This window comes from Odocoileus virginianus, chromosome 16 (genome assembly GCF_023699985.2).
Source record: "Odocoileus virginianus isolate 20LAN1187 ecotype Illinois chromosome 16, Ovbor_1.2, whole genome shotgun sequence".
Lineage (NCBI taxonomy): Eukaryota > Metazoa > Chordata > Mammalia > Artiodactyla > Cervidae > Odocoileus > Odocoileus virginianus.
Window position 1 is genome coordinate 44174822 of NC_069689.1, and position 13477 is coordinate 44188298.

At 37.4% G+C, this 13477-nt stretch overlaps 1 protein-coding gene across 17 annotated transcripts in view; it reads right to left on the minus strand.

Moving 5' to 3' along the window:
• MEF2A (myocyte enhancer factor 2A) overlaps window positions 1-13477 on the minus strand; it is a 190530-nt gene that overhangs the window by 14905 nt on the left and 162148 nt on the right. For 16 of the 17 annotated variants that reach the window (XM_070478148.1, XM_070478156.1, XM_070478165.1 and 13 more), the window contains one exon: window positions 11503-11690. In XM_070478148.1, the coding sequence (XP_070334249.1) occupies window positions 11503-11690 (188 nt within the window). The remainder of the gene's footprint in view (window positions 1-11502; window positions 11691-13477) is intronic. The other variant, XM_070478161.1, reaches the window with a different exon arrangement.

Below are 13477 nucleotides of genomic sequence, written 5' to 3' on the forward strand. Positions count from 1 at the left end.
ACCATTTGACATTCCCCAGCAATTTGTGACAATTTCTATTGTTCCACAAACTCACCAGCGTTTCGTGTTCTCAGTGTTCCAGATTTTGGTCATTCTAACATGCATGTAGTAGTATCACTGTTGTTTATTTTGCATTTCCCTAGTAACATGATGTGGAATGTCTTTTCATATGTTTATTTTTTCATCTGTATATCTTCTTTGGTGAGCTGTCTATTAAGGTCTTTGGCCCACTTTATAATTGAGTTGTTTTCTTATTGTTGAGCCTTAAAGAGTTCTTTGTATACTCTGGGTAGAAGTCCTTTACTGGAAGTGTCCTTGGTAAGTATTTTCTCCCAGTCTTTGGCTGGTATTCTCATTCTCTTGACATCTTTTGCAATTATTTCTGTGTGGATCATGCCAATAGTGTCATATCCAAAAATGCATCACTGTACCCAAGGTCGTTTAGGTTTTCTCATTTATTATTGTCTAAGAATATCAGAGTTTTGCATTTAAAAATTTTAGTCTGCAATCCATTTTGAGTTAATTTTTGTGAAGAGTCTGAAACCGAGTAGGGCCCTGGGGGGCTCCCAGACACAGAGGCCTTTCTGTCCCCCATTTCTTGTAAGCAAGACTTTCTACATGCATTGATTAGAATACCTCTCTAAGGAAGAGCTGTCCCTTCTCCATTTATTTATTCAGTCACTAAGTAACAATCTCACTATTTTTCATTCTTTGTGTTATAATCCAATAATATTTTTTGTTGTTTAAATTATTCTAGATCTGGCCATTGGGAGCTCTTCTGAAAAGTTGGTTCCTATGACTTCACACCTCTGGATCATTGTGTATTTTCCTGGCCCTAGCTCTACAATCAATAACTTCTCCAAGGAGGCGTGATTCCTTTCATTGGAGAATGGAGCTTAGAAACTAGGACCTGAGGGCTAGGTGTGCTCAGTTTCCAGGTTTCACTGATTTAAGACTCAGCAGTCAGAGCTGGGAAATATCAGATGTATTCGAATTCATGTGTACACACATCTATACTTTTATATCTATCTGTATATATGTTAAAAAAATACATTTATTCTGAAACCTCCAACTACAATCCAGAAAAACAGGGTTCATTATAACCTTGCTTAACTGAAACTTTATTTCTCAAAAAACAGGCTTTATCTACAATGTATAGTACTCACTTATTTAAGGGTGTGTGTGTGTGTGTGTGTGTGTGTGTAACAAACTTACCATCTTGAGCAATAGTTTCCAAAGTTATTTAGACCAGTTCATCCCCTTCCATATCATATCACTCATTTTTAATAATTATTCATGTATTTCATCTTGGGTTCCCCTGGAATCCTGGTTGATTTTTTAAATTTCATATAGTTTAAAAAAATCACTCTGTATTGTATAGTTTTGTAGGTTTTATCAAAAGCACAGATTCATGTATCCAACAATACAGTATCACATCCCCTCAAAAATTCCCTATACTACTCCTTTTGTAGTCAACTTCTCTCCTTACCCCTGGCAACCACTTATCTGTTCTGCATTTTCCAGAATGAAATATAAATGTAATCATATACTTATCTTTTGGATCTGGCTTCTTTCAATTAGCAAAATTCATTTAAGATTCATTTATATTGTCATGAATTAAATTCATCCTTGTTTTTTTTTTTTTAATTGCTGAGCAACATTCCTTTCTGCAGATGTACCAGTGTGTGTATATGCATTGAGCTGCTGGAAGGTTATTTCTGTTGTTTTCTTTGGGGGAAATTAGTGAAAAATACAGTTTCTGTGTAAGCATGGTTTTCAATTCACTTGAATAAATTCTCTAAAAGCAAGACTGTTGGGTTGTATGACAAATACATATTTAACTTTATAAGAAGTTGCCAAACTGCTTTCCGAAGTGGGGCTACTATTCTGCATTCTAAGCAGGAATACATGAGAATTCTGGCATCCTTGCCAGAACTTGGCACTTATAGTTTTTTTGGTTTTGTAATCACTCTAACAGGTGCATAAGTTGTATCATTCTGGATACAAGTCTTCTTTTACTAAATCAGTGATTTTGTAAATATTCTCTCAATCTGTAGACTGATTTTTTATTCTCTGAACAGGGCCTTTTCAAGGAGTGAATCTTAAACTTTGATAAATAGCAATATATCCATTTTTTATGGATTATGCTTTTGGTGCAATTCTCCAGTGTTTTCTTCTAAAGTGTCACAGTTTTGTGTTTTACATTTGGATCTATAATACATTTTGAGTTAATTTTTGTATAGGGTTAAGAATTACATTTTGAGGTTCTGTTTTTGCATACTGATGCTAAATTGCTGCAGCACCATTAGTTGTACTGGCTATCCTTACTCCATTGAATAGCCTTACCATCTTTGTAAAAAACCAACTGAATATATTCTCTGGGTTCTCTTTGACCTATTGTGCTCATCTTTTTGCCAGTAGCACACATTAAAAAAAAAAAATGTATTTGGTTATGCCCTGTATGCATTTAGTTTTTTTGCCTTACTGCCTCATCAAGGACTTCCAGCACAACACTGAATATGAGTGGGGAGAATAAAACATCACTGTCTAGTTTCTAATATTATTTTACTAAAAGACTGAAGTTTCCTCTTATTAAGTACATTAGTTGCAGGATTTCTGAAAACAGTCTTCATTGAGTTAAAAGAGTTCCTTTCTTCTCCTAGTTTGGTGAAAGTTATTTTTATTACGAATAAAAGTTGAATTCTTTTAACATGGTAAATTATAGTGATAAACTTAGAATCAGCCTTTGGTTTGACTCCTTTTCTCTACTGTCTTTCTGTTTTAAGTTTCATCAATTTCTGCTCATTTTTTCCTTTTCTTCTGGTTCCTTTGGGTTAAGTTCACTCTTTTTTCTCTTCTAAAGTAAAAGCTTACTGATTTGGGACCTTTCTCTTTTCTAATATAAATACTATGAATTTCCCCTCTCAACACTCCTCCTAGTTGGTCTCCAAAATTCTGATATGCTATAGATTTCAAAATTTCTCTTGATAGTTCGTCTTTGACCCATGAGCTATTTAAAAACAAGTTCTTTAATTCTATATGTGGAGGTTTTCCTGTTGTCTTTCTGTTACTGATTTTATTATGGTCAGAGACTGTAATACGTATGATTTCAATTCTTCGAAATTTACTGAGGTTTGTTTTATGACACACAATACCCTACTGCATGTTGCAAGTGCTCTAAAGAAGAAATATATGTTCTGCTATGCAAAATGAAGGGTTCTATAAACGTTTCTTACATCAGGCTGGTTGAATATTTCTCAGCCACCCAGATCCTTAACTAAATTTTCTGCCTACTTGTTCTATCAACTACTGAGAGAAGAGTGTTGAATGTTCCAACTACAATTATGGAGTTTTCTCTTCCACTTTATAGTTGTATCATCTTTGCTTTCTGTATTTTGAATATTTACTGTTAGATGCATACACATTAAAGATATTTCTTGGAATATGTAATATTCTTCTTTCAGTTCAGTTCAGTTGCTCAGGCATGTCGGACTCTTTGCAACCCCGTGGACTGCAGCACATCAGGCTTCCCTGTCCATCACCAATTCCCGGAGCTTGCTCAAACTCATGTCCATCAAGTTGGAGATGCCATCCAACCATCTCAAACAGTGATGCCATCCAACCATCTCAACCTCTGTCATCTCCTTCTCCCCCTGCTTTCAATCTTTCCCAGCATCAGGGTCTTTTCCAAGGAGTCAGTTCTTTGCATCAGGTGGCCAAAGTATTGGAGTTTCAGCTTCAGCATCAGTCCTTCCAATGAATATTCAGGACTGATTTCCTTTAGGATGGACTGGTTTGATCTCTCTGCAGTCCAATATGAGTCCAAGGGACTCTCAAGAGTCTTCTCCAACACCACAGTTCAAAAGCATCAACTCTTTGGCGCTCAGCTTTCTTTATGGCCCAACTTGCACATCGATACATGACTACTGGAAAAACTAAAGCTTTGGCTAAACAGACCCTTGTTGGCAAATATTTGTCAGCAAACATTCTTCTTTATCCTTGATAATATTCCTTATTGTGAAGTCTACATGGTTTGAACTTAATACAGCTATACTAGCTTTCTTTTGACTAATGTTTGCATAGTATATTTTTCTCCATCTTTTTACCTATGTCTTTATACTTAATGTGGGGTCCTTCCAGACATTGTATATTATGACCTTTTTATTTTTTTAAAAAAACCAATCTGACATTTTGTCTTTTGATGTTTACCACCATGTACTTGTATAGTTTGGATTAAAATCTACAATCTTGCTAGCTATATTTCATTTGCTCCATCTGTTCTTTATTTTCTGCCTTTTCTCCTATTTCTTGGGATACTGGAGTATATTTTGTATTTCCATTTTATCTCTATTGACTTATCATTTATACCTTTTTTTATTTCCTATAATTTTACTAGGGTTTACAATATATACTTTCAGTTAATTTGAGTTAACCTTCAAATGTATACCTCATCATGTGTAAAGACCTATAAAAGTATATTTCTAATTCTCCACTGTCATCATATTAGGTTGGTACAAAAGTAATTGTGCTTTCACACTGTTGAACTTTGCTGTTTGATATTGGAATACATTCTTAAACAAATGTGGTTATGTCATACATCATTTTAATGTACAATTCTCACTTTATTTTTCTGCTAATGATTTACTTTGTGTGTGTGTTAATCATGGCCGTGTTCAACTCTCTGTGACCTCATGGAACCTGCCAGGCTCCTCTGTCCACAGAATTCTCCAGGCAAGAATACTGGAGTGGGTTGCCATTTCCTCCTCTATAATAACTTACTACTTGCTGTTTATATTTATTTTAGACTAGAGAAATGATGTTAAGACAAAAAGCAAATCCAAGCAATTTTCTTATTCAAGTTTAAAATGGACTGTAAAGCAGCAGAGACAACCTGCAGTATCAACAATGCATTTGGCCCAGGAACTGTTAACAAACGTACAGAGCAGTGGTAGTTGAAGAAGTTTTGCAAAGGAGAGAAAGCCTTGCAGATGAGGAGAACAGTGGCCAGCCATCAGAAACTGACAATGACCAAGTGAGAGGATCATCGAAGCTGATCCTCTTACAACTACAGCAGAAGTTGCCAAAGAATTCAACACTGACCATTGTACAGTCGGTTGGCATTTAAAGCAAACTGGAAGGGTGTAAAAGCTCGATAAGTGGGTGCCACAGGAGCTGACTGAAAAATAAAAGAAACTGTCATTTTGAAGTGTCATCTTTTATTCTACGCAATAATGATGAATCAGTGCTTGATGGGATTGTGATGTATGACGAAAAGTGGATTTTATACGACAACCAGCAGTGACTAGTTCAGTGGTTAGACTCTCAGCTCCAAAGCACTTCCCAAAGCCAAACTTGTACCAAAAAAAGATCACAGTCACTGTTTGGTGATTTGTTGCCTGTCTTATCCACTATGGCTTTCTGAATCCTGATGAAACCATTACATGTGAGAAGTATGTTCAGCAAATCAATGAGATGCATCAAAAACTGCAATGCCTACAGCTGAAATTGGTCAACAGAATGGGCCCAATTGTTCTCCAGGACAACATCTGACCACACATTGCACAATCAACACTTCAAAAGTTGAATGAATAGGGCTATGAAGTTTTGCCTCATCCACCTTATTCACCTGACCTCTTGCCAACTGACTACGACTTCTTCAAGCATCTTGACAACTTTTTGCAGAGAAAATGCTTCCACAACCAGCAGGAGGCAGAAAATGCTTTCTAAGAGTTCGCTGAATCCCAAAGCATGGGTTTTTATGCTATAGGAATAAATAAACTTATTTCTTGTTGGCAAAAATGTGTTGATTATAATGATTGCTCTTTTGATTAATAAAGATATGTTTGAGCCTAGTTATAGTGATATAAAATTCATGATCCAAAACCACAATTACTCTTTCACCAACTTAATATTAATATATTTTATTTCTACATGTGCTGTAAACACAAAAGTCACTGCCACTGCTTTTGCTTAAGAGAGTCAACTGTCTTTTGAAGCAAGTAAGAAGAGGGAAGATAGCCAGATCTTGGTTTCTAATAACATTCTCCAAAAAACGGCCAAGGTTCCTCAGAGAAATGCCTGATTCTAGAACTGGAGCAGAAAATACACAAGATGATCCTGAAGCATTCCAAAGTAACCAGAAAATAAAACAGTAACTCCCTACCTTTTCCCCTGCTAAAAAACCCCCACAACAACAAAGGGCATATAAAAGGGGACAGGAACCAAGTAAATAGTCCTCAAGAGCTAAAGCTGGAATAATCTGAGCAACAGCACTGGTAGAATCATGTATTAACAAAATTTAGTACTACTATAACCCAAAGTATAAAATCAACGTACATGAGTTCATATTAATACAAATAAATGATTAAATGAGACAGAACAGTAAGTGACCTATGCAGAAGAACTCCAAATAATGTATGTGTATAATATGCCCTAATAGAGGTGGAATATAACCGCCATTCCTTATATGTGGGCCTCACATAGTAACCTCCTTCCAAAGAGGGCAGTATGGGAAGGGGGAAAAGAGTAGCCAGTGAAATACTACACCAGCAAGGTGATCAAAGTGATCAACAGTCACGGTGATAGTATGTACCCTTGATATAATGTGATTAAAAGGGCACATTAGTTCCATGACCTTCCTCCCTCAAATGTGTAACACCAGCCTAACCATGAGGAAAACATCAGAAACACTGCAACTGAGGAACATTCTACAGCATATCTGACCAGTACTCCTCAGAATTGTCAAGGTCATTAAAGTAAGTAAAGTCTTTGATAAATATCAAAGACAAGAAGAGCCTAAAAAGACATGACTACTAAATTTGACATGGTATCCTGGATTGCATTACAGAACAGAAAAAGACATAAGGTTAAAAACTAAGAATATTTGAATACTCTGGACTTTAAAACAATTTATAAATGAACTTTATAACACTTTATCAACATTGACTCATTAGCTGTAATACTAATCTGTTAGTAATAGGAGAAACTGAGTGTGAAGCATATGGGAACTTTCTGTACTATCTTTGCAAACTTTATATAAATTTAAAACTGTTCTAAAATTGAAATTTATAAAATGGAAGACAAAATTAACTTTGTTTTTATCTTCATTTATTCCACTTCCATTGTTCTTTATTTTTATTTATTGTATAGACCCAAGAATTTTCTGGTAGCATGTTCCTTCTTCCAAAGGACATCCTTTAATATTTTTTGTATGTCTCTTGGCAATAAATTCCCACATTTTTGTTTGAGAAAGTTTTTATTTCTTTTTCATATCTTGAAAGATATTTTTGCTAGGTACAGAATTCTAGGTTGAGAGGAGATATTACTTTGTTTTTTGTTTTCTTTTGACTCTTCTCTTTACATTTCAGTCTGGGTAATTCTATGGATGGATTTTTATAACACTGTACAGGAGGCAGTGACCAAAACCATCCCCAAGAAAAATAAATAAAACAAAGCAAAATAGTTGTCTGAAATGGCCTTACACATAGCTGAGGAAAGAAGAGAAGCAAAAGGCAAAGGAGAAAATGAAAGATATACCCATCTAAATGCAGAGTTCTAAAGAATAGCAAGGAGAGAGAAGAAAGACTTCTTAAGTGAACAGTGCAAAGAAACAGAGGAAAACAACAGAATGGGAAAGACTAGAGATCTCTTCAAGAACCTTAATAGACACCAAGGAATATTTCATGCAAGATGGGTACATTGAAGGACAGAAACAGTATGGACCTAACAGAAGCAGAAGAGATTAAAAAGAGGTGGCAAGAATACACAGAAGAAATGTACAAAAAGGTTTCAATGACCTGGATAACCACAATGGTATGATCACTCACCTAGAGTAAGACATCCTGGAGTGTGAAGTTACATGGGCATTAGGAATCATTACTATGAACAAAGAGGTGATGGAATGTCAAATGAACTATTTCAAATCTGAAAAGATGATGCTGTTAAAGCGCTGCATTCAATATGACAGCAAATTTGGAAAACTCAGCAGTAGCCACAGGAATGGAAAAGATCAGCTTTCATTCCAATCGTAAAGAAAGGCAATGCCAAAGAATGTTCAAACTACTGTACAACTGTGCTCATTTCACATGCTAGCAGGGTAGTGCTCAAAATCCTTTAAGCTAGGCTTCAACAGTACATGAATCGAGAAAACCCTCAGATGTACAAACTGGATTTAGAAAAGGCAAGAACCAGAGATCAAACTGCCAACATCTGTTAGATCATAGAGAAAGCAAAGGAATTCCAGAAAAACATCTACTTCTGCTTCCTGACTATGATAAAGCCTTTGATTGTGTGGATCATAACAAACTGGAAAATTCTTAAAGAGATGCGAATACCCCACCACCTTATCTGCTTCCTGAGAAATCTGTATGCAGGTCAGGAAGCAACAGTTAGAACTGGACATGGTACAACAGACTGGTTCCAAATTGGGAAAGGAGTACGTCAAGGCTGTATATTGTCACCCTGTTTATTTAATTTACACACAGAGTACATCATGCGAAATGACAGGCTGGATGAAGCTCAAGCTGGAATCAAGATAGCCAGAAGAAATAAATAACCTCAGATATGTAGATGATACAACCCTAATGGCAGAAGTGAAGAGGAACTAAAGAGCCTCTCAATGAAGGTGAAAGAGAAGAGTGAAAAAGTTGGCTTAAAACTCAACATTCAAAACACGAAGATCATGGCATCCAGTCCTATCACTTCATAGAAAATAGATGAGGGGAAATGCAAACAGCAACAGATTTTATTTTCTTGGGCTCCAAAATCACTGTGGACAGTGACTGCAGCCATGAAATTAAAATATGCTTATTCCTCGAAGAAAAGCCATGACAAACCTAGACAGTATATTAAAAAGCAGAGATATCATTTTGCTGACAAAGGTTCATCTAGTCAAAGCTATGGTTTTTCTAGTAGTCATGCATGGGTGTGAGAGTTGGACCATAAAGAAGGCTGAGAGCCAAGGAATTGATGCTTTTGAATTGTGGTGTTGGAGAAGACTCCTGAAAGCCTCCTGGACAGCAAACCAAGATCAAACCAGTCAATCCTAAAGGAAGTTAACCAGAACTGTGGTGTTGGAGAAGACTCTTGAGAGCCCCCTGGACTGCAAGGAGATCCAACATCAGTCCTGGGTGTTCACTGGAAGGACTGATGTTGAAGTTGAAACTCTAATACTTTGGCCACCTGATGCGAAGAGCCAACTCATTGGAAAAGACCCTGATGCTGGGAAAGACTGAGGGCAGGAGGAGAAGTGGACGACAGAGGATGAGATGGTTGGATGGCATCACAGACTCAATGGACATGAGTTTGAGTAAACTCCAGGAGTTGGTGATGGATAGGGAGGCCTGGCATGCTGCGGTTCATGGGGTCGCAAAGAGTCAGACACGACTGAGTGACTGAACTGAACTGATTCACTGGAAGGACTGATACTGAAGCTCCAATACTTTGGCCACCTGATGTGAAGACCCAACTTATTAGAAAATACCCTGATGCTGGGAAAGATTGAGGGTAGGAGGAAAAGTGGGAGACAGAGGATGAGATGGTTGGATGGCATTATCGGCTCAATGGACACGAGTTTGTGCTAACACCAGGAGATGGTGAAGGACAAGAAACCCTGGTGTGCTGCAGTCCATGAGGTAGAAAAGAGTCAAACACGACTGAGAACAGTAACAGCTTCTGTTTACATTTCAGTTTGGGCAATTTTTACTTACAGTAGACCTATAGGTCTTCCTCCTGCCAGGCCTTTAGTGTAGAGTTTGAGTTAATTTAATTAAGAACTAGGCTGAGTTTGTGTTTCATTGTTGGTATTGTTACCTTCAGTATAGTTACCACAGGCCTCAAATGCCTCTGGGGGCAGTAGGAGACTGGTTTGCTAGAGGTTTTTTGCTTGTTTTTCCCCCAAAGAGAAATACTACATTCTCAGTTTTAAGCTTTCTCCTTTGTGTTATGCATTAGGCTGTAGCCTTCTCAGAAATTCTGCCATGATTATGGCACTGTTCCTTCTCCTTCACTGAAGGCTGAGAGAATTTCCCTTTCCCATTTCCCCAGTACAGTGGAAATTCTCCAGTCTCCTAAGGGTGACCATTTGTGTTGTTTATCTCCTCAGAGATTAAGACTCCTATTCCATAGGAGTGAAACAGAAGTACCCAGAGAAAACTTTTTGCCCATACTGTAGTGACTGCTCTTCCCTGATCCCAGCTGTATACCAAACAGGAGATTTTTTCAGAACATTCCCAATTTTTTCTGCAAGAGAGCTTAAGACTTGCCCTATATCACTATCCCAGAGGTTTTACAGAGCTATGCCAGTGAATACTTGGCCTCCAGCAATTCACCAACCACCCTAGCTTAACTCATTACCTGTGTCTTGCCCGGGTGAGTCAGTGCTCCAACGTCCTCTACCTGCAGTATCTGTCCCTCCCTAGAGACTGGGCTAGCTGGTTGCCCTGAAATCTCAATACTACAATGTGTTCAAGGAAAACTATGAACTTGCTCATCCAACATTTTTTTAGTGTAATGCTGGGAGCAAGTTTTCAGTTTTCTATATCTCTGAATGAAAAAGTACTTTACTTTTTGACTTGATGAGTTTTAGTTCTGGCTCTCTTGCACTATGTTGGACCAGTACTGACCTTTCCCTTGGTCTCCTTATCTTACCTAGCCAAGATCACAGTTTGAGATTCAAATGATACAATGCATACAAAGATGTCTGGGAACCCATAAAGTACAGTGTAGAATAATTATCTAAACCCTGATAGCACTGCTTAAAAATCACTTAAAAATCAATCAAATTGCAAGTTCAGCAGCTGCCTAGTAGAAAGACCACCTGGGACACCACATTGATTGATCGTAGTCAAACAGTTGAAACTTGCATATATAACTTTTTCTGTAGAAAGCTAAGGTGATAAATGTTCTCCCCTTCTTCATAGACCCCAGGATTCAAAACCAAACGATGCTGGAACATTGTTAAGGGCTAGAGTGGGAATACCTGTATTCTTCATAGAGTTAAATGGGAAGGTTATTTGAGAAGGAATAAACAAAAAAACTTATTAGCCAAAGTTTTGATGCATTCTTTCCTATTCTACAATAGTTCTCTTTGTATGGAGAACTTTCTAACAAATAAGAGTTTTTTTTTACAGAAAAGAATATGCTAAAGATACTGAAAGTATGCAAAAGCACAGAGAAGTACTTAAGTCAAGTTTAATTTATTAAATTGAGGATGAGATCTCTAAGTAAAGATTCCAGTCCAGTAAATGAAAATTAACTTAATAACTTCTCCATATTTAGCTTTAATTTTAAATAACCATTAAGTAGGTTTATCTCTGGTTTTTTTTATCATCTGTTTCTGTGTATTCAAAATAGACTTGTCTCTTCAAATGCTAATTTCCAATAGAATTATTCATTAGGAAAAGGTCTAGATCTCATGGAAGTACAGAAAATTCCAAAGGAAAACATATCCTATGTATAAAATGCATGTTTTAAAGAATGAAATTTAAGAAAGGTTTAACATACCAGTGGAGGCATCATGCCCTTGCTGGAAGGGGGGATGACAACTCGAAGATCTGGTTTTCGACTGTTCATTCCAAGATTGCCACCACCTGGAGGAGGGGGAGACTTTGTAGGCATAACTTTGCCTAAACTATTTGCACCAGTAGTTCCGATCAAATTTGGAGAAGCTCTTGAGTTTACAAATCCATTCCCTGGAAAAAAGGGAATTCACTCATTACATGAAACGAGTCATTAAAATATTTTGGTACAAATATGTTTTCCTCAGTCCCAGGTTTCAAGTGATTCTTATAATAAAACTCATAACCATGTTATCTTTGAATAAGCAAAAAAACAAAAACAAAAACAAACAACCTAGTCTGAAATACATTAAGACTAACACCACTTGTCTCCAGCCTTACTACTTGGACCTGCTGAGAGAAACTTGAAACACAAGGATGTTCCTAAGGGATCTCTCGGACTGAGGACCAAGATGATGGGGGATATAAGAAGATGCCTGAGACCAACCTATTCATCCATTCTCACAAGAAAACAAGGGCATTCCTACTAAGTTCAGGGCATCTCCTTAAACTGAAGCTTATTTAGCACTCAGCTCTACAGCCTTATCTTCACCAAGTACTTCTTCTTTACAGCTCTACCTATAGCTGTCCTATTTTGTTAGCAGCCAATCAGGTCTTCATTAAATATTTGTGATTTCTATAACTTTAATCACCTAATTCCTACTTTTTAACTTTCCTTAGGAATTAGAAAAATAGAGGAAAACAAAAGAATGGGAAAGACTAGACATCTCTTCAAGAAAATTACAGATACCAAGGGAACATTTCATGCACAGATGGGCTCAATAAAGGAAAGAAACAGTATGGACCAAACAGAAGCTGAAGATATTAAGAAGTGGCAAGAATACACAGAAGAACTATACTCAAAAGATCTTCATGACCCAGATAACCAAGATGGTGTGATCACTCACCTAGAGCCAGACATCCTGGAATGTGAAGTCAAGTAGGCCTTAGGAAGCATCACTATGAATAAAGCTAGCAGCGGTGATGGAATTCCAGTTGAGCTATTTCAAATCCTAAAAGATGATGCTGTTAAAGTCCGACAGTCAATATGCCAGCAAATTTGGAAAACTCGGTAGTGGCCACAAGACTGGAAAAGGTCAGCTTTCATTCCAATCCCAAAGAGAGGTAATGCCAAAGAATGTTCAAACTACTGCACAATTGCACTCATCTCACACGCTAGCAAAGTAATGCTCAAAATCCTCCAAGTAGGCTTCAAGAGTACATTAACTGTGAACTTTCAGATGTTCAAGCTGGATTTAGAAAGGGCAGAGGAACCAGAGATCAAACTGACAACATCCGCTGGATCAACAAAAAAGCAAGAGAGTTCCAGAGAAACATTTACTTCTGCTTTACTGACTACGCCAAAGCCTTTGACTGTGTAGATCATGACAAACTGTGGAAAATTCTTAAAGAGATGAGAATACCACACCACCTTACCTGCGTCCTGAGAAATCTGTACGCGTATCAAGCAGCAACAGTTGGAACTGGACATGGAACAATAGACTGGTTCCAAATCAGGAAAGGAGTACAACAAGGCTGTATATCGTCACCTTGCTTATTTAACTTATAAGCTGAGTATATCATGCCAAATGCTGGGCTGGATGAAGCACAAGTAGGAATCAAGATTGCGGGGAGAAATATCAATAACCTCAGATATGCCTATGACAGCACCCTTATGGCAGAAAGCGAAGAAGAACTAAAGAGCCTCTTGATGAAAGTGAAAGAGGAGAGTGAAAAAGCTGGCTTAAACCTCAACATTCAGAAAACTAAGATCATGGCATCTGGTCCCATCACTTCATGGTAAACCGATGGGGAAACAACGGAAACAGCGAAAGACTTCAAAATCACTGCAGATGCTAACTGAAGCCATGAAATTAAGACGCTTGCTCCTTGAAAGAAAAGCTATGACCAACCTAGACAGC